Source organism: Protopterus annectens, chromosome 5.part1 (genome assembly GCF_019279795.1).
Source record: "Protopterus annectens isolate FY-2018-M chromosome 5.part1, PAN1.0, whole genome shotgun sequence".
Lineage (NCBI taxonomy): Eukaryota > Metazoa > Chordata > Ceratodontiformes > Protopteridae > Protopterus > Protopterus annectens.
In genome coordinates this window covers 409959744-409982243 of record NC_056736.1, presented here as the reverse complement: position 1 = coordinate 409982243, position 22500 = coordinate 409959744, and the positions used below count along the sequence as shown (strand labels likewise).

Genomic DNA, 22500 nt, shown 5'->3' with positions numbered 1-22500 from the left:
CGAAGGTACATAAGGACTCAACCCAGCCCCCAATAAGACCCATTGTGGCTGGTAGGGGTTGGGTCACTGAACCTATTTCGATTTATATTGAAAAAGCTTTAAGGCCTGTAGCTGACATGAATCCTTTCATTCTTAAAGACACGAAAAATTTTTATTAGACCTTTATATCAAAATGGAATCAGTGAAAGATATTCTTCCTTACTTTTTAGTGACATTGGATGTTGTCACTTTTTACAGTCATTCCTAATCAAGAAGGTCTAGAATGTATTCACAAGTATCTTACACAGTATACTGAATTTGCACCTACTAAAGTAGATTTGTTATGTTTCTTACTAGAAATAGTGTTGGAGAATAATATCATTTTGTTCAATAATGATCTGTTTATACAAAAAGATGGCATAGCTATGGGCACGTCTTGTGCCAATAGCTACGCCAACTTAGTGATGGCCACTTGGGAAAGAGAGTATTTGTTTTCCTTACACAGTTTTCAGAAATTTGTGATTTTCTGCAGACGCTTTGTAGATGACCTTTTTTTCTTGTGGACAGGTAGCGAGAGAGAATTGAATGCCTTCTTTGAAGAAATTAACTCACTCACAGATTATTTAAAATTTACTATGGATGAATATATCCATAGGATTACTTTTTTGGATGTATATATAGAGAGACTGAGTAATGGTAAACTTAACACTGGTGTCCATAGGAAATCCTGTTACAGGAACACTCTGTTACATAGAAGGAGCATGCATCCGAAATATGTTTTTAACAATATTATTTAAGGACAAGCTATGACTGGCTTGGGAGCATTAATTTATTGGTGGTTTGCTTTATTTTTATTTCTTGCACATTTATCTATTTATGTTTTGTATTTTTACATAATTTTCTTATGTTAATGTTGCATCACAATTTTATTTGTAGAAATTAGTTATATTTGTGAAACATATACAGCAATGTAGATAGAACTGTTTGTTGCCTTTAAAAATGAGCATATTTAATTAGAGATAATTTATTTAATTTAATTTATTTTTATTGGTGACCATATTTAAGCAGTGTGTGCTGTGATGGGAATTGTTCTGATGAAGCCTGGTGGATCCGGGTGAAAGCGCTTAACCTGTCTGTTTGCTGCTGAATACTGCTGTGAAATTAAATTTTTTGTTGCTGAATGCTGCTGTGGAGTCACCTTTATTTTGGTGTATTGCTGTGGAATTCATCCATTGACGCACTGGTTCATTATTATTCCAAGATTTGGCTCTGTTGCCCTGCCTGGCCATCAGTTTGTTTGTCTTACACAGTCTCGTAGATCTGTTTTGGTTAAATGTACCCATTTCCTCACTGTAGTATGATCTTTAAGTTTGTATATATAATTAGCGGGGGGTAGGGGTCGGGGTGCATGCTTGTCCTCCTGCAGTATGTTAGTTGGAAATGGCTGGTAGGCAGGGTATGCTGGGTAATGTAGAGTACGTCGAATGATGATGTGTTGACATTACCAGTTTTGTACCTTTGCGTGAATGATGTTTTTATTTTCATTGTTAGTTTTCACAGATGTGATAATTAAACAGGATGCATTTCGAACATATGATAGTAAACGTGTATGTGTATGTATGTATATATATATATATATATATATATATATATATATATATAGATATATATATATATAAAATGTATATATGCAGACACACATACATGCATGCAATACATATAAGTGTATTGCATTAGAAGGAGTCAGAATAAGAAATTGATAAGTGGGACAGTTAGCATATGTGAGGGTTGGAGATTATGAGGCATTAGGCTATGTTAGGTAATGGGTCCAAAGGTGAAGCATTTGCATGGAGAGATACTTGTTAGTAGCTATTTCCGTACACAAGCGATACATTATAACAACATTCCTACTCATAAATGAGGCAGTATAACAGCACTCCAGATGCTGCTGAATTTTTTCAGTAAGACTATCCATTCAAACTCAGTAACCTTAAGACACCCTGTTAGGTTATTGGTTTGCTTAGCATTGCCTGATGTGTAGACTTATTTTACATACCCACCTGACTTCCACATTTCAGAGCAGTTAGTTTTCAGCATTTCCATTTCTTTTCATACAGGTGAAGAAGCCTCTGAAAGCTTGATGAATCTCAGCCCTTCTGATATGAAGAAACTTCTCCATCACATATTAAGTGGCAAAGAATTTGGCGTAGAAAGAAGCAGTAAGTCGAAGGAAATTCTAGTGTGACATAGTACCCATGTTCTCCCATAAATAATGCTGTCTTACGATACTTGTCTAGAATGCCTGTAAGGTAATTTCATTTGGAGATATGTTTCTAAATGTTTATATATTATTTTTATTTATTTATTTCTATTTATTTACAGTAGTGCACTAATGTCAGTAGACCATTTGCAGGCACATCCTGAGTGAATAGAATCACATAAAAAATAAAACATTTACAGATACGAGGATATGCTAAACAACATATACGTATTTACAGATACAAGAGTATGCTAAATAACATACACAAATTTACAGAGGCAAGAATACACTGTCGTCCAACCACTGTAACCATGCTACCAGTATGCAATATCTATCCACAATGCCTCTTTCTGAGTAAGATGAGAAATACTTTGTGGCCATCTACTTGGTGTAGTGGGAGAGAGCCATGAGTGCACCATAGCAAACCCAGGTTTTATTTTATTTTACTGTTTGTTTTAATTCATTCATTAAATGGGTAAGCTATGTGGACACAACTGCCCCATTTCAGGGGTGACCTGGGAGCACCATAGTGACTTGTACAGAGTCATACAGCAGGTAAATGGAGGTGGAACAAATCAAACCCTGTACCCTGGACTACATGGCATACCTTGTTCATTGCTCAGAGTAATAATCTTCTGCATTAGTTGCTGGACATAATTAGTGGCTCGGGTGATGAATGACCTGACTGAGTAGGTAGACAACAGGGACTGTAGAGCACTTGCATGCAAAGAGTGCATGCACTCTAGATGAACATAGCATGTTTGTGGAAGCACAGCCCATAGTACTTTACTTTAGGCAGGCAGCGCGTCATGCCTTCTGGTTTTGAGGGGAAAGGCTTCTAGAATCTTCTAAACAAATTTCTTATCTCCTGCAAGAGTGATAGCCACTGCCTTTGACTTTTGACGTTCCTTCCTGGAAACTTTTGATGCCAGGAATGGGGAGGGGAAAATGCATCAGAGGCATAGCCTAATGATCATTGGGGTGGTGAAAACAAGGGCCAAAATTAATATACTAAAAAAAGATATTTAGTTTCAGTTTCCTTTGTTCTAGTCTAATTAGATTTTGAGTTCAATTGGGGAATTGTAATAATAGATGTTCATCATTAGATTACTGTTGCTGTTGACTAAGCTATATGGATATTGTGCCAAGGACTAGATGTCCAGCCATCTTCCAAAACTTTAGAGCACTTTCCACATGTCCTTATATCCATCAGAGCTCAAGAGTGAGCTGGTATAAAAGTAGATATATGGAGGCAAAAATCAGACATTTCTTGCCATTTATACTACCAGTATGACTCTCTCTTCTCCTCATCTTTATAGGTTTGGATGTTGACTACTTTCATCAAGTGGGCAGATAACTACCACACTGGAGACTTCCTTTCTATTTTTGTGAGAAATTTTTGCCTGTTTTTTTAAGGATTTGTGTAAGGGAAAGAGGAAATGTTCATATGGTCACCAGATTCTCTAGTAAAGATCACCACATGTCCTGTCTTTTTTTTTTGTTGTTGCTTTGAGGAGGAGCACAACATTCAGTCATATTCCATCTTTAAATAGTAAATATTTTACTCTCAAAAACCTTTAGGAGCAGGCAAAATCCTTTTCTACTACACTTGGAAAATCAAAAACTTAAAGCAGTTACACTTAAGGTTATGGAGCAGGGTTCCAGTTCCTTAGATGTCCTCCCTCTGGTCCCCTTGAAAAGAAATGTTTCCATAAAGGCTTTGACTTCAAGTTCAGCACCCCCTGTGTTTCACCCTTTGGCAGGCAACTTTACAGTGGCCATATCTGAGTCCCTAGACCATATGTTGGCATCTCTCAACATAATATTTGTGTGAGTTCTTATCCACAGGCCTTTCTTACTCTTTTATCAAGATTCACTTTTCAGCCAGACCCTTTCTACCACATGTATGTCTTCTTTGGGTAAAGAAGACCCGCCCTTGCTGGGACTGAAAGAATGGGTGAACACATAGCCTTTGCAGACCTAGATTGAGGAACTGGAGTGCCAGGGAGGTAACTGTATGTCAGAGTGCAGATGTTCTTCGTGTTTCACTGTTGCAGTCATTACATTTGGGTTATCTGCTTGCAGGTAGCCCTCAGTTGGCCTGATTATCAAAGTTTTGTGTCCTGCCATCAGTTGCTGTCTCATCTTCCATGACGTCACGTAGTCAGGGGTATAAAGCATGCAGCCAATGCCATTACAACAGTCTTTCTTGCCATGAGGTGCCCAAAGCAGAAGCAGTTCACAACTGCCCCAACTCCTGAAATTTTCGTTTTCGAGTTTCAGATCCGAAGTCTTCAACAAAGCTAAGTACCTCGTTGGGGAGACTTTCCAAAAAAACGCAAAGATCCCATGCTAGGGAAAAATGCCTGGTTGGCAACACTGGATTTAAAGGAAGCCTACCTGCACATCCCAATCAGGGAATCTTGCAGAACATACCTATGCTTCAGAGCAGGCTACATGCACTGTCAGTTCAATGCACTGCCCTTTGGCTTATCTGTTGTGCCCAGGGTATTCACAAAGTGCCTAGCTTCAGTCATTGCATTTTGCAGGCAAAGAAATATTCAGATATACCCATACCTGGACGATTGTCTAATTCAGGCAGAAAGCCAGGACATACATCTGAATCATCTGGCATTTGTGAAGAAACTTCTAACTTCTCTGGGGTACACCATAAATGAAAAGAAATCACATCTAGTACCCTGCCAACAAATTGTATTCCTGGGAGCAAGCTTGAATACAACTTCCCAGGTGGCCTGCCTCACGCCAGAGAAACAAGTTTACTTGACAACCTACTTCAGACTACTGGCCACAAAGACCCAGCTATCTGCAAGGAAATACTGCAAGCCCTGGGGTTCATGGCCTCTTGCATTCTACTAATTCCATATGCAAGACTGCATATGAGGAAACTACAATGGTATCTAAAAAGCCTATGGTGTCAACATTCTTAGGACCTAGAATCAATGATTCCTATCATCCCTTGCCTAAAAACAAGAGTTCCTTTGGTGGGCAGAGGCCTGCCACCACAACAAGGGACTGCCATTCACTCTATCCCCTCCTGCCCAAACCCTAACGACAGACACGTCAGACTATGCATGGGGGGCTCACTTGGAAGGGCAGAGCATTCAGGGCAAATGGAACCAGAGTCAAATACACCTGCATATCAATCAAAAAAAAATGTTAGCTGTACGGAATGCTCTGACAGCCTTCAAGGACCACATTCTTCCAGGACAATTATTGGTAAAGACGGACAACACCACTGTTATGTGGTACGTAAACAAGCAGGGGGGAACCCACTCGTACCCTCTCTGCAGACTAGCCATGGCTCTGTGAAACACAGCCTTGAGCTACCAAGTGCACCTACAGGCTCAATTCCTGACATAAAAGCTAAATACACTGGCAGATGATCTAAGCAGAAATCTCATGGATCCACACGAGTGGAAACTGGAACCAAAGATATTTAACATTTTGAGAAACAAATGGGGGAGCCCAGAGATAGACCTGTTTGCCTCCCCTCAGAACTACCAATTGGACAAATTCTGCACAAGGACTCCCCACAGACAAGCTTGGAAAGTGGATGCCCTGTCCTTCACCTGGAAAAACCTATCAGTCTATGCCTTTCTCCCTCTGCCTCTTCTCTCCAAAGTGCTACTAAAGATCAAACAGGACAAACCAAGGACAATACTGATTGCACCAGACTGGCCACACCAACACTGGTACCCCCTCTTGTGCAGTGTGTCATTGCTGGAACCATGGCACCTGCCTTAGATCCCTGCCCTGCTGTCCCAGCAGGAGGGCCAGATTCTGCACCCACAGCTTAAACCCTGAACCTTGCAGCCTGGCTAATTACCTGATCTCTCTGTTACCATCCCTCAATAAGCAAGTGATAGATGTCATCCTGGTGGCAAGGATGCCTAGTACTAGAAAATCCTATGCTGAAAAATGGAAAAGATTCTGTTCCTGGAGCCAAACTCAGGGGATGGGCACAACAGTGCCCAATTTACTGCACATTCTTCAATACTTAACTGAGATGCTTCACAAGGGCCTTTCCTTTTCTTCCATCAAAATTCATGCATCGGCCATTTCAGCTCATGATAATACAGAGCCCACCCCTCTTCTCTCATCCACTGCTGAGGCAATTCCTCAGAGGGACCAAAAACTTGACCACCAAGGAGAGCCCCTACTCCAGCCTGGGACCTTAACTTTGTATTGTAAAAACTAACTCTACCTCCCTTTGAGCCAGCTGCAAATGCAGAGTTAATTTCTTGGAAAACAGCCTTCCTTCTAGCCATCACTTCAGCAAGAAGGGTGTCTGAATTGCAGGCCCTCATGGGAGTGGAGCCTTTCATCATCTTTCATGCAGACAGGGTGTCCCTCAGGACCAATCCCTCCTTTATGTCCAAGGTGGTATCCAGTGTGGCCCTTAATCAGTCCATTCATTTACCAACCTTCTTTTCTAATCCACCGAACAAAAGGGAGCGAATACTGCACTCCTTCGACATGCACAGACAACTTAGATTTTACTTGGGCAGGACTAAACCTCTCAGGAAATCTGAACAACTGCTGGTTGCATTTGCTGCAGGGGCAGAGGGGAAGGCCATTTCAAAGCAAACCATTTCTAAGTGGTAGGTCATTGCATTCATTTCTGCTATAAGCACCATGAAAACCTATCCCACAGGGGATAAGACCCCATTCCACCAGGGCTGTATCTACCTCTATAACCTTTCTCAGAGGTGTCCCTACCAGGGACATCCTAGAAGCTGCTACCTGGAGTTCCGTACATACCTTCACCAAGCATTACCACTTGCCAATCTTTTCTAAATCCAGAGCTGGTTTTGCCACTGCAGTCTTGCAGGGCCTTATAGCTGGTCTTAATGCTATCCAACTGCCTCCTCCCTTCCTTAGCTTTGGAAATCTACCCAAATGTAATGACTGCAACAGTGAAACACAAAGAACATAGTACAGTTGTGTACACTTACCATAAATGTAGATGTTCAAGTGTATTCACTGTTGCAGTCCTGGTTACCCTCCCTCCAGCCCCCTGACTTCTATTGACTATACCTCTATTCTTGCTTACTATGCTTAAAGCTTTCTGGTGTATTTGCTTTTTGTTGGAGGTGTAACCTTGTATATAATTGCTTCCCATTATAAGGGCACCTGACATCTGGGGCAAGAAAAACTGTTGTAATGGCGTCAGCTGCATGCTTTATACCCCTTACTACCTGACGTTATGGAAGATGAGACAGCAACCGATGCAGGACCCAAGACTTTGATAATCCGGTTGACAGGGCTACCTGCAAGCAGATAACCCAAATGTAATGACTGCAACAGTGAATACACTCAAACATCTACATTTATGGTAAGTGTACACAGCTGTACTTTTTCTTTAGAGACTTCCAAAAAGACAATGCATAAGCTTAAGAATACATCTCCTCCTTTGACTCCTTCTTTGAAGGAAACTAGGAAAGAATGATGTTCTTTATTAAAAGCCTTCTTTAAAGTCTTTCAGACACTAGAGTCAGGGTCTTCTCTCCTGTCTAAAAGAACCCCCCCCCCCCTTCAAACTCCGAAGCTGAGGAAGTGGGCCTGATTATGCCTCCCAGCTTTCTGCTCCAGAGAATTGGGAATCTAAACTGAAGGAAAATATTTCAGATTCTCCAGTGGAATAATTGTCATCTTTGGCCACCATTGACAGAATGAGGTAGTTATTTAAGTTGGGATAGAAGGAAGTGTTTGAACCCAGCAGAGATATTAACATTTATTGCAGAGTGATTTTCCACAGCCAGTGGCTACACTACCAGTGTTAGCAGCTTTAGAAGATCTTTTTAACACAGCTAGCAATTCTCCAGAGAGCACCAATAAATCTGACAAATTATACAAGCTTTCCCAATCTCACAAGTTTTTTTTTTAAATTCCAAGGGCAGATCCTTCTGTTGTTTCTCTGCTAAAGTCAACCTGTTCTAAATAACTTATGGCTCTCAACCACCATACCTTCATATAAAGATGACAAAGCCTTTGATAGATTTGGAAAGAAGGTGTACACTTTTTTCCATCATAGCCTTCTGAACCATTAACTGCCAAGCACATTTCAAAGTTTCTCTTAGCTTCTTTGACAATATCAAACAATGAATTGCTGACCTTTCTTCTTCAAAGTCTAAGGTATCTTTAAGGTCTTTACTTTCCCCAGTATCACAAGTTATAAAACATTATTTCAAATGTTATGATACTGCTGATGCTATGTCCAGAGTTGCTCCCACTGGCTTAATTAAGCAGAGACTAGCTTGGCTACACTCAGACATTCCAAAATTATGTTAAGGCAGAAATTTATTGCAACTTTTGATAAAGAAGTTTTGTTTGGAGCTTCCTCTCTTGATGTTCTCAAGAAATTCAAAGAAAAGGGAAATTTGATACACAAGGTTATATATTTTTTAATCCCCCATCCCCAAGTACTGCAGAAACTTCCCTTCTAGTCAAGGGTCCTTTTACAGAAAGCCTTTCAAGCAGTCACAACAAAAGGGTGGGGAACAAAATTTCAAAAAGCAGAGGCAGAGAGATTCCAGAAAGAAACAAAGACCTTTCCAAGCCCCAGGACAATTCAGAAAAAGCAGATTGGCTATACCCTCCATCAGTCTCATCCCTTTCCCACCCTAGCAACCCGTTAAGTCTTTCTCAAAACTTATTTTTTCACCTCCCTTGCCTCCCTTTTTGGCACCAGATTATGTCAAAAAGTTTGGTCCTAAGAATTATTCAGAAAGGATACTGATCTCTTTGCGACACTTTCTTCCCCTCATTTCAAGGAATTCCTTCACATCCTATCAATCAAACCTCCTTTTTCCACATATTATTGATATAAGGTGTCTTCTGTGTGGAGTCTGCATGTCCTCTCTCTGGTCGCGTGGGTTTTCTCCGGGTGCTCAGGTTTCCTCCCACATCCCAAAGACATGCTGTAGGTGGATTGGACACTCCAAATTGGCCCTAGGTGTGTGCGTGCGCGTGTGTGTACCTTCTGTGGAAGGTTGGGTGCCAGGATGGCAACTTGACACTGTAAAACTCCACTGCCAATCATGAGCGGACAAGGTGATCCGATGTGGCGACCCCTGACCGGAAAAATCCGAAAGAAGAAGAACAATTGATATAACACTTATCAGGGTGTAGCAAAGCCTATCCAACCAAGTTATAGGAGGATTTTATTCAAGGATTTCTCTGTTGCCAATGAAAGAGGGAACCAGGAAACCTGTATTGGTCCTCTCATTTCTAAACCTAATATCAAGATCGAAAATTCAAAATGCTGACTCAGTAATCTCTGATAGAGCAGGATCATTGTCAAATTGAACAGTAGGCAGGGTACTAGATCAAGGACCCACACACATATACAGCAGCCCCCCCATACCCCCCACAGCCATTACTTTGCTCTCTCTCCCCAGTTACCGTAAACACTGTTCAAACCTCTCAGTGTATGTACTATTTTTCTTCTTTACTTCTACAAAGATTACAGATATTTGGATTTAATTTAAAACTTTTATTTCAAATTTTGTGGCACAAACACTGATACCCACTTGCTAAACAAAGCAATACGGTCTCATGATAAAAAGTAATTTAGCATTAGCAGTAAACTTCTCTGCCCTTGAAACTGACATTCACTGAAATAGCTTTGAATAGCATTGAAACCCACATTCAAAGAAAATGCATCTTGGCCAGTGGTGAATTAAGTTTACCTTTGAGCTGTTTTCAAATCATGTGCTCTCTGTACACATTTTTAGGACCATGCATACATGCATGTGTTTTTTGATTCACATTCTAGAATGTACCAGTTTATATTCCTTGTATAATACAGCTCTACGTATTAGTGGGTATTTTAAATTTGTAGTTTTGAACATTTTCTAGTAAGCAATGAAACAAAATGTATGAACCAATAATGACACAACTGCCCATTTCAGAACACTTCAACCATAAAAGGCCAATCAAACATCTGCCATTACGATCCACCAGTATCAGTTTGTATGCACAATTTCTGCAGAAGTAAAAGTCGCCTGAATTATTCCACATTATAGATATCTGCAACTAATGAAGTTGCTGCTGGTAAACAACTTTATATTTCAGTGTTTCAGCTACAAATTCAGTGCCTGCTGCTCTTGAAGAATAAATTGCCTATGTTACATTAAATAAATCATAAGCTGGTAATATTGCAATAGGGAATGGATGGTAAGCTGACAACAGGTTTATAATTACTAGGCATTTCATCCAAAGGAGTGCACAATCAAGACTGCAGCACCCCCCCCCCCTCCAATTAAGTACAACACAGTATCAGCAATCCATCTATGTGGTGTGGAAATAGAATCCGGAGCCTTCTTCATCAAAAGCAAATATGCTATCTGTTGTGCTACTAACACTGCTTTCAAATTCTCTAGCACAATCAATGATGACCATTTGCTAAACAAAACAATACAGTCTCACAATGAGAACAAACTTAGCATGAACAGTAAAGTTCTCTACCCTTAAAGCTCACAATTTCTTGAAAATGCACTGAAGCTCACAATTCCTTCAAAATGCACTTAAACTCATATTTTTTGAGTTGCCTTGGTGTAGAGGATTTAGGCTGTTGTCTCCTGTAACCGAGGTACAGCATTTGAGCCTGAGTAAATTAACTAATCTGCCATCATTAGCTAGAACATTACACACACACACACACACGCGCACACACACACACACACACACACACACACACACACACACACACACACACACACACACACACACACACACACACACCTTACAGATGGAACATTCATCGGTCTTATACTCTGTGGAATATTTAAATTTCATATATGTAAATGATTCAAAGATTCAATAAAAACATTATTGTCATTTACGAAACACAACCTAAACGAAATTTCAGGTTATCAGCTTGTCAGCATACGGAGGCAAATTAAGTATAAAAAGAATAAGACATGACACATACACAACTATTCTAATGACTAATACACATAAAAATACTCCTTAAAACCTGTTTCTTGTCAGGTAAAATTACCATACGTATAAACCTAAACATATGAAAAAATAGTACTGTACACAGAAAAAGAGAAGAAAAGGCAGTTTGTTAATATTCCACATGAGGAATTATTTTGCACTTCTGTTGCACTATTCTCTTGCTTTGACTTACCAAGGCCCTTCCTCCATCTCTAGGAATAAATATTAACTTTATTGCCTCAATGTAATATTACAGTTTAGTATAGAGTTTTTCACGTTTCTTCCCTTTCAGAACCCCAGGTGGTCACATCATCTACCATTTACTCCAAAATTCCAGGAACTCTACCACAAGGTCCAACTCTTGAATATTTTCAATGAGAATATTGTCATTGTGCAATGAAAATAAGTTTAATATCAAGCACCTTCCTCTGTATTAAGTGTAACTGTTCAAATATGCACACGTCTTATTCTGGAAAGTGGCTATGACATTCTCCTCATAGTAGCAGTCCTTGTACTCTAAAGACCACCTAGTAAGTAGGTCAAATCTTGAATAACAGATTTCACTATAAATGCCAGTTACTTAGTCTCCCTAGTTTCCTGGTTTCTGCATTCAGAAAATGAAAGATAACTTATTCTACTTTGTGCCTCCTTGTCAATTACCCTCTATCAGCTATTAACTGATTGTTCTCTGTATTAATTTGACCCTAGCAAATACACCGTCACTGGTACAATGTCACATTCTCTCAGTGACTATCTCTCTGTCTGTACAACCACGCATCCACTTAAACAGCACGTTTGTAAAACAACATGCAATCTGTCCAGTATTAATGAATAAATAGTCATTACTACCATATCAATTAATAATTGGAACATCCCAAAAACCTTAGTTGATGATGTAACTGAATTCATTACAAATTTCTAAATAGCCTTGTACCCCCTAGATGGAAAAGACTAAAAACAAATAATGTGATCTAGCTATCCAAAAAGAGTAGAATGCCGATGAAGGCAGGGAAAAGTATGAAAACATGGCAAAAATGTAAAACCCCACAATATTTCAGGAAAAAGTAAAATGCTCCACAAATAAATTGACAAAAACTATACTTTCACAAAATAGTAAACACAACCCTAAACAATTCTGGTCAGCCACTAAAGAAATCTTATATCCCAGCCAATAATTCAATCATACCCCCTTTCCCAATAACTCACCACTCAAAACTGCAATGGAAATCTAATCTAATTTTATAGATGCTATAGCCTCCCTAACCAAGGATTCCCCAATATCTAAGCCCTATCCTGCCCAACAGCCACATGTCACCAAGTTGACTTTCACCTCAAACCTGTGCCCATATAAAGCTTCTCTTAAACAAACTCAAACCATGCTCTACTTCAGCTGATGACCTGACAAGCAGGTACCTTAAAATAGCAGCCAATAGCTTTGCCTATCCTGTCTCAATGTTTATAAATAGGTCAGTCCAGGAATTCCATGTTCCCTCTCTTTGGAAAGAATTACACATTATTCCTCTGCACAAAGGTGGAAATTCAACAAAAATCACTAACTTTAGACCTATAGCAGTCTTGTCCTCCCTCTCCAAAATACTTAAAAATATATCCAAAAACAATTGCTAAACTATCTACTTGGTGACGTAAGGGTTTGTACCAAACCTCTTAAGTATGTCAACAATGCCTGAGTGTGGGACTGGGTCACCTGCCTTGGCCAACTCAGGGTAGGCAGTGTGAACCATTTTTCTCTCATCCATTGCTACAGCAACCTTCTCAAAGAACTCCACCAGATTAAGTAGGCATGACCTGTCCATGATGAAACCAAATTGGGTTGGGTCCAATGTCTGGAGGCTTCCTGTGTTGTTATTGATCATGTCCATGATAATTCTTTCCATGGCTTTGCATATGAGACTTATGGTTCTGTAGTTGGCCCAGCTTTGCGCAGCGTGATGACTGTTGCTGTTCTCCATTCATGAGGTGCAAAGCCTGTTTGGAGGCTACAGTTAAATAGCAATTCCAGAGGGTTGCTAGATTGTTTCATGCTATTTAGAAGGCATCCTGGGATACTGTCTGGGCCCATTGATGCAGCATTTTTGGTTTTAGAGAGAGCATTAAGGACCTATTCCATAGTGATGGAAGGAAGAGTCATATTTGATGGTATTTCCTGAGGGATGGTTAATGGGGAGAGAGGGGTAAATCTGGAGCTGAATTTTGTCAGTCAGTAGGTTTGATATCTATCTATATATATATATATATATATATATATATATATATATATATATATATATAGTTACAGTATACAGCTCAGCAAGCTCCTGTCTGGTGTCCTGCAGCAGCAGAGAGACAAAAGAGAGACTTTGGAGTGATTAAGTATCATTTGTCTGCATTTTCTTGCTGCCTTTAGCTAATTCTGCCTAAAACGCTGATTTTCTAGAGTTTCTGTGATTTAAAAAGCTTGTTTCAGCTACATATTGTAATTATTTTACTGCCTGCACTTTAACAAATTTGTTTTTGTGTTTAAATTACCTGTTTAACTGTTGTAGGGCTACACACTCATGTGATAGCCATTTCTGTGCATTGAAAGAGGTTTTTTTTTATTGCATCTGCTTTATTTTCTGAAAAAAAAAAAAAAAAATACTTGTTTTCCCACCTTTCTAAGCAAGTATAGTCCAGTTTTCAGGTTAGTGCTGAATTCAGGGCTGTGTTACAAGTTTCTGTGTTTGCCCATACCTTACTTGGATAGAAGGAAGTTTCTCAGCTCACTGTGAGAGAGGGAACTTTGAGCAGCCTATCTGTCCCTGGAGGAGTGGTTTCAGCCCAGAAATTAGTAGTTTATTGGCCATTTTGGGCTAATTTCTATCTCTTTCATTTCCCTGCTATAAAACCCGCATTTGCAATGTTTTTGTGCTAGTATACAGCTCAGCAACCTCCTGCCTGGTGCCCTATAGAGTTCTACAGCAGCAGAGAGACAAAAGAGAGACTTTGGAGTGATTTAGTATCATTTTTCTGCATTTTCTTGTTGCCTTTAGCTAATTCCACCTAAAACACAGATTTTCTGGAGTTTCTGTGATTTAAAAAGCTTGTTTCCACTACATACTGTACTTATTTTACTGCCTGCAATTTAACAAAGTTGTTTTTGTGTTTAAATTACCTGTTTAACTGTTGTAGGCTACACACACAAGTGTGATAGCCATTTCTGTGCATTTAAAGTATTTTTTGATTGTATCTGCTTTATTTTCTAAAAAAAAAAAAAATACTTGTTTTCCCGCCTTTCTAAGCTAGTATAGTCCAGTTTTCAGGTTAGTGCTGAATTCAGGGCTGTGTTACAAGTTTCTGTGTTTGCCCATACCTTACTTGGATACAAGGAAGTTTCTCTGTTCACTGTGAGAGAGGGAACTTTGAGCAGCCTATCTGTCCCTGGAGGAATGGTTTCAGCCCAGAAACTAGTAGTTTATTGTCCATTTTGGGCTAATTTCTATCTCTTTCATTTCCCTGCTATAAAACCCGCATTTGCGCCGGGCAGCACCGGTTAGCTAGGGTATAACTATTCCCGGCTCCACAAAGTCTAGTCTTCAATTTTTCCCTTGGAACTAGACAAATGTTCAACTTAAGCACTCAAACCATTCACTTCTCATTCTGGCACTTGCTCAAAACTCATAGCAAACACTAATAAACCTTAGCACTAGACCCCCCTATACTGTAGAGAAGGACAAGAGTCTCTATTCGACCTTACCAGCCAATGAGTAAAACAGTTCACTGTACCTATCCAGGCATGTCCAAAGGGCAGTTTCAAGTGTACTCTCCAGTCCAAATGGTGAATGTGGGCATTTTGAGGCAATGTTACAATTGCCTCATGTACACAGACAACCCTCTCCTCCTTCCACCAAACACTAAAACATGCGAGAGATGCAATTTTACAGCCAAACTGGAGGCTAAGCTCTCTCAACCCAAGACTGGACCAGACAGTCAAGAGGAGAAGGGAATTACTTGCATCAAACCACCAGTCTCACATAGACCTATGAAACCAGCACTGGCAAAAAACACACATAAATACATGAAAACTTACCCGGAGGCTCTAAATAAAAATCTGCAAAAGCAACAGAGACCTCCAAAGCAGACATCCAAGCAACCTCCACCCCCCAACACAAACCATGAAACACATACTTCACAAAACCAGTGTGCCACACAATCACAACCCTTAAGGCAAAATAACATACCCAACACACTAGTAATAGGTGACACTATAGTCAGCCACACTGACGTCCCACTCACTAGGCTGAACAAGGAGAAGGTTACTATTAGCTGCCTGTCGGGTGCCAGGATCCGCCACGTAACACAAGTACTCTGGTCACTCCAGAACAAGTACAAATATGACTCTGTCATTGTCCATGTTGGTGTGAATGACATGAGCTATACCTCCATGGACTACATGAAAAAAGACATGGAGGAGCTCTCTGATCACATAGCCCAGGCTGGTATGACCCTGACCCTGAGTAGCATCCTTCCCTCACCAAGAATGATACCACGGTATAGAGAAAAAATTATCAATTTCAACAGTTGGCTAAGCTTCTGGTGTCATTCAAAGGGGATCCAGTGTCTGTCAGCCTGGGATGACATGCTCAATAAGTCACGCTCCTTCGCTAGAGACTGCTTGCACCTGTCACTCTTAGGCTTTTGAATACTGGTCAAGGCTCTTGCCACCCCCATAGTGCCTTTTTTAGGCAAGGCTCAAAAGACAAACCCACCGCCATAAATAGCACAAGTAAGAAAAAACTAAGGGTAATGCTACTCAGTGCCAGAAGTCTAAACCTCAAAATGCACGCACTTGAGGCACTCCTCAGTATGGAGAAAATCGATATATGTGCAGTAACAGAAACCTGGTTTAAGGCTCCAGAGAGCACCCCAGCACTACCAGGCTGCAACTCATACCATACATTTCAGCCACAAAACCTGGACCGAAATACAAAAGGTGAGAGAGTATCCATATTCATCAAGGATACCCACACCTCCAGGTTAGTGTACAGCACAATGCTTCAGAGATCATCCACGTGCAACTAACAATGAGGAAAACTGCTATTCAAATTATAGTTTGCTACAGATCACCCACCATGTCCCAGGACCCCCACTCCGCATTCCTGGAAACACTGGGAAACATAAAGGTCCTACCAAACACCCTGATATTGGGTGATTTCAATTACCCAAACTTTAACTGGGAGAACTACTCAAGTACAAACTCCCTTGCCCAACAGTTTCCTAGAATTTATAAACTCAAACGCCCTGGATCAACTGGTCAACACCCCCACCAGATGTGACAACATATTGGACCTGGTCATCGCCAGCATGGGCGACCGGTGTTCCACACCAGAGGTCAGTCCCTCACTGGTTAGGTCTGACCATAAACTAATCACTCTGAATATCCACATTCCGCCACCACCCCAAGTCAAAGAAACCACAGTGAAAAACTTTTCAAAAGCAAACTTCACATTACTTAAGACCGAGGTGGGAAGTTTCAAAGCCCCCATGCTAAAGGATACCGTTGTCCAAGCTGCAAAATCCTTTACTAATGCACTCTATGGGCACCTACAAGAATGCATGGATTGTGCTATCCCAAACAAAACCAAGACTCACTCCTCCAAGAAAAGGAAACCAATCTGGTGGACCCCTGCCATAAACAAGCTATACAGTAGAAGGAGGAAACTAGTACAGAAAAGAGTAAAATCCCAAGAAGGGAAGACATCCCTGATCAGTATCAGCAAGAAACTACGTTCCCTCATAAAATCATCCAAGGCTAGCTTCGAAAGAAAAATTTCCATGGACTCCAAAGATAACCACAAGGCATTTTTTAGCTATGTCAAGAATCTAAGTGGCAATTCTCAGATCTGCTCGGAGTTAGTGCAGAATGGCAAAAAATACACTGAGCCGACCAATATAGCCAACATCTTGTCAGACAGGTTCAGTGCAAACTTCACCCCCCTCTCACCCCCAAAAGGGCCCATAACTATACCAGAAGAATGTAGTGCCCCTGAAATCACAGACCCTCTCCAAAGCCAAAAACACAGCATCAATGGGACCGGATAGTGTCCCAGGCTGTGTCCTACATGAGCTCAAAGATGAGCTAACCCCTCACCTAAAGACACTGTTTAAACTCAGCCTCTCCACAGGCTATGTGCCCACAGAGTGGCACACAGCAATGGTTATTCCACTCCACAAAGGTGGAGCCACAACGGACCCCGGGAACTGTTGCCCTATAAGCCTGACTAGCTTGGTCTGCAAAGCTATGGAGCGCATCATTATGGATCTCATTAACAGAGATATTGGAAACCTCCAAATACTGGACCATACCCAATTCGGCTTTGTTAAGGGCAGATCATGCCTCCTAAACCTGGTGGACTTCTTTGAGACAGTTACCAAGGCTACAGACAAGGGAAAGGTGGTCCACACAGCTTGCTTAGACCTCACAAAGGCCTTCGACACCATTCTCTACTCAGGTATTATAGACAAGCTCACCAGCCTGAACATAAACCCCTATATCACGAGATAGGTTGCCAGCTGGCTTATGGACAGAACCCACATGGTAAGAGTTGCAGGAGCTAGGTCTGACTCTAAACCGGTTACAAGTGGCATTCCCCAGGGCTCAGTCCTAAGACCCCTCCTGTTTGGCATATACTTCTCAGAGGTACAGGCAAGCATAGGAGGACTATGGCTGACCACGTTCGCAGACAACTGCAACTTAGGAGCTATAATTGACTCTCCGGCTGGCACAGACCTCCTCCAAAAGGGTCTCACTGAGACAGATACCTGGTGTCAAAACCATGGCCTCAAGCTAAATGCCAAAAAGTGCATAGTCATCCCCTTTGGAAAAAACAAAGTACCCACATAGGTGGTAGCCCCCTAAATACAGAAAATGTAATAAGGGATCTGGGGACCCAAGTAGATAGTAGCCTCTCCTTTGATAATCATTGCCAAAGTGGTTAGAAAATCCTTCTATGTGGCCCACCTAATCACAAAAGGGTTTGCATCCAGGTCGAAAGAGTTCATTGGGCCCCTCTATGCATCACTCATCATTCCCATCATAGAGTACAATGCCCCATTTGGGATGTACTTTACAAAGACACCTGCAACAACTGGAAAGACCACAGAAGTACCTCACCAAGAGGATCAGTGGCCTCCAGCAGATGCCCTATGCAGCTCAACTGAAGAAACTCCAGCTGTACTCAGTTGTATACCGCCTACTCAGAGGTGATCTCTGCCTGACATGCAAGGCCATGTCCAACCCAGAATTGATGGACATGCTCCACCTAAAGAAAACTATATCCCCTCGAGCCACATGCTCCAGGGATCTAAACCTCACCACAACAATAAACAGGACGTGCTGGAGGGATAGATTCCTGTCCCAGAGACTTCCCATGCTCTGGAACAAGATTCCAATCTACATTAGGCTGAGCTCCTCGCTAACCCTCTTCAAGAGAAACCTTGACGAGTGGATGAGAAACAGAAAGTTTACCCCAGGGATCATTTCACTGGCTCTGCTGGACAGATGCATAAGGAACTAATCTAAGGGGGAGGCAAAAGCCAACACATTCTGGTTATGCCTTCGGGCAGATAGCCTATATATATATATATATATATATATATATATATATATATGCCTCCAGTAACATTGTGTTAATACATCTCTTGCATTTCCTTTGAGAATTAATTGCTCATCAGTAAGCATGTGATAATTTCTACATTGCCTCAGGATGCCCATATCCACCAAGCTGGTAATGGAGATAGTGGGGAAGTTCATATCCATGGCAACAGACCCTTTTTGATTGATTAGAGAGTTGGAGTGGGAATATAAAGTAATTTCAGGAGTATCCAGTTTGCAGCCCTGGGCATGGTGCTTGTCGCTTTAATCTAGCTGTCCTATGTGCAACTAGGTATTGGTGAAAGTTCAGTGCTGCTTTTACAGTAAAAATGTTAGCTCAAGGTGTCTGTAGCTATACAGGGCACTGCTTAACACTTGAGGGGAAACTAAAAAGTAGAACTTGATGATTTATGGATAAAGTATTTAGGCAGATATTCTGAAGTTAGAAGCAAATCAAGCAGTACTTACTGAAAAGGAAGAATTATCTTGTCAAAAATTATGAAAAGAGGGGAGCCACCTGAATGGGTCCTGCCTGACTACTACAAGTAATGCTGGTCTCACCACAGCTTTACACTGCTGGAATACAATGTTCCTTTGTTTCTTCTCTCACCAGAAGCAAAACAGTCGCACTAATCCCAAGATGAGAAGCAGGCCATAGCCTGTTTAGTGATCCGCAGTCTTGTCCCAGATGATGTAAGGGTATGTAGGCTTGATGTAGCCTTTTCCTGGTAGATTCTTTGAATAGCTACCAGACTAATCAGGAAGGTCAAGCACATACACTCACTTCCCAACCAGAAAGAGTCTGGAATCTGTGCAATGTGCTCCTCCTCTCACCAGGAGCAAAATATAAGCATAAATTCCAAACTGGCACTTATGAAGCAGTTATTGGGCTTTCCAGTGATCAGCAGTCCTCATGAAATAATGTTTCTTTGCTTCTTCTCTCACCAGGAGCAAAACAGAAGCACTAATCCCAAGATGACTACTGAGGGGCAGAATGTTGCTCTCCAGTAATTGGTAGTCTTGGAGTAGATGTTGTAGATTTTAAAGATAAGAGGGAAAAATGGGTTAATATCTTAAGAGCTGCAGAGTGTACTAAGAAGTTAGATATTGAGGGGAGGTAACTTAAGCTTTAGCTATCTAAGTGGAGAGCCACTACTTTTAAAAGAGCAAGATAGATTGGAAGGGGTGGACATTTTTTTTTCTGGTTCTATGGAATACAGTGGGATGGCCAGTAAATGTAAATAGTTGATAATTTTGTGCTTATTCACAATAGTTAATAAAAGAGGAGAGTGAAGGAAATATGTGGTTAAATTAACATAAGAGGTAGGCAACTAGAAAGTTTAACAACACAACAGCACCAGGGTGGGAGGGTGGCTCACAAGAGACACAGCTGTGGTCTCTTTCCTAGTTTAAGTATGCAATTAAAAACAGAATACAAGTAAAACACAATGTAAAGAAAATGAATCTCGATATACAAAACAGAAGAAAGTAAGAAAGCAACACAAAATGCAAGAAAGCAAAAATAAGCTAACCTTTCCCTCACAGCAAGTTGTGACAGAGTCTGGATGAGCTCTTCTAGTAAAGCTTTCAATCCCATTTTGTATTGCAGTTCTTGTTTGCATTATAATATAGAGTGGCTAAAATGTCTCTAAATATTAAATAGTTTTCATATAACTTGTATCTATTCTTAACCTATGTTTTTATATTATGTCTAACTTGATATAATTAAACTGTAGATGTTTTGAAGATTGTAAAGCTATTGTTTTTAAAATGTTGTAATACTTTGGAGCTTTTCTCTCCAAGTCTCCACTGAAAATGAGCACCTACCCAGTCAGACTCTTGGGAATCAAATGTCAGTAAATAAATAAATAAAACAGTAATATCCAATTTATAGAGGATACATGGGGAGAAAAGCTTGACACTGGCATAATACGGTTACAATTAAATAACAGTTATTGGAAAACCTAATACAGAACAACATATTAACCCAGTAACTAAGTCTGGCAGTTGGTAGAGTGTTTGATTCTATCAACCCTCATTTGCCTACTGTACAACATTGAGCAAGTCACTTTACCAGCTGTTGTTCCTGGGTCACCCCTGAAAAGGGATTCTGTATCCAGTGAAGCTCCTCTGATTCTAGCTTTCACCTCCTCATTAAGACTTCCCTTTTTCTCAACCACCCCTCCAAGATACTTAAAGCTGTTAATCTGTTCCACTGTTTTCCCATCTATCTCACTTTTCAGCTAATTCTGATTTCCCCCATTTGCTCCAAGTACAACTGCCTTATCTGTGCTTAGTTTCATCCCATGTGCCTTCAGTTTTACATTCCATTCCCCTTCCCTTTGCAAAGGGTCTTGTTCCGAGTCTGCCTGTAATGCCATACAACAGCTTTGTTGATCTGTCCATTCTGACCTGTTTGCTAATGTAGTCCATCAGCAGTATGATTAGCAGTGGGTGCAGAGTTGGCTCCTGATGCGCACCCAGTCTCATTGGGAACCCCTCTGTGAGACCGAATACAAATCATACTTGAGTCATTGGGCCCTTGTACGTACCTTGCACTTATTCTACCAAAGTTTCTGGAATGTTGAACCACAGCAGGACTGCCTAAATCACCTTTCTTGAGACCTTGTCATATGCTTTCTACAAGTCTAGGAATGCCCAGTTGGACTTTTTCTTCATTTCTAGCTTCTTCTCAAGTGTCTGTCTCACTGCAAATATTGGGTCAGTTGTGCTGTATCCTGATCTGAATCGGAACCGCTTACTTCCCATCTTACTTTCAACTACTCTGCACTTTTGTTATTCAATCACCCTCACCAGAACTTTCATGCAGTGTGACAGGGGTCTGATACCACTGTACTACCCACTGTTGTGAATGTCCCCTTTGTTTTTAAACACTGACACTAATATGATTATTCAGTCATGTGGGATACATCTTTCTGTCCGTACTGCTATGAGTACCCTCAGGAGCCATTTCTCCCCTGTCTCACCCAACATCTTGATCATATCTGCTGTGACCTCATATGAGCCTGCTGCTTTCCTTGACTTTATTTTCCTTTGTGCTGTTCTTATTTCTTCTAGGGTGGGCTCCTCCTCTTTCTTCACTGTAGGCTGTGTCTGGGGCAGTACAGCTTCTCTCAGGTTTTCTTTGTTCAGAAGCTGCTAGAAGTACTCCTTCCATCTGCCTTTGATGTCATGTGGACTGGTGTGTAGGGTGTTGTTGTTGGCATTCCATATGAAGAGCGTCTAACTATCTTCTTTAGCTTTCTGTCTTTGCCTTGCAACTTGCGTTTCTTTGAGCCATCCACTGAGTCACATTCCAGAAGTTGGTAGAGTGCCTCTGATGCCTTTGTTCTTTGCTACTGCAACTATTCTTTAGTCTCTTTGTTAGCCAACCAGTATTAATTCTTAGCCTAGTCCACGTTTTCTATCTCCCACTTTTTTCTGTACTTCTTTCTTTGATGACTTCCTAGACTTCTGAATTCCACCACCAACTTTTCTTAGGTACTTTATTTCCATGCCTGGCTTGGCCGCATATCTGTTTTGGAACCCATAGACATGCTGTTTTGAGGCATTGCTATTCTTCTTTAGCTCTATTTCCTCTTCTTCTTAAAGTGCTATAGCCCTGAGTAATTCCTTTAATTTTTGTGCTTTCTTTCCAGTCAACTTC

The 22500-nt window shown here is 40.8% G+C and overlaps 1 protein-coding gene across 4 annotated transcripts in view; it reads left to right on the top strand.

Annotated features, from left to right (window-relative positions):
* PHKA2 (phosphorylase kinase regulatory subunit alpha 2) overlaps positions 1 to 22500 on the top strand; it is a 1461438-nt gene that overhangs the window by 1187440 nt on the left and 251498 nt on the right. For all 4 annotated transcript variants that reach the window (XM_044073068.1, XM_044073067.1, XM_044073065.1 and 1 more), the window contains exon 28: positions 2097 to 2198. In XM_044073068.1, coding sequence (XP_043929003.1) covers positions 2097 to 2198 — 102 coding nt within the window. The remainder of the gene's footprint in view (positions 1 to 2096; positions 2199 to 22500) is intronic.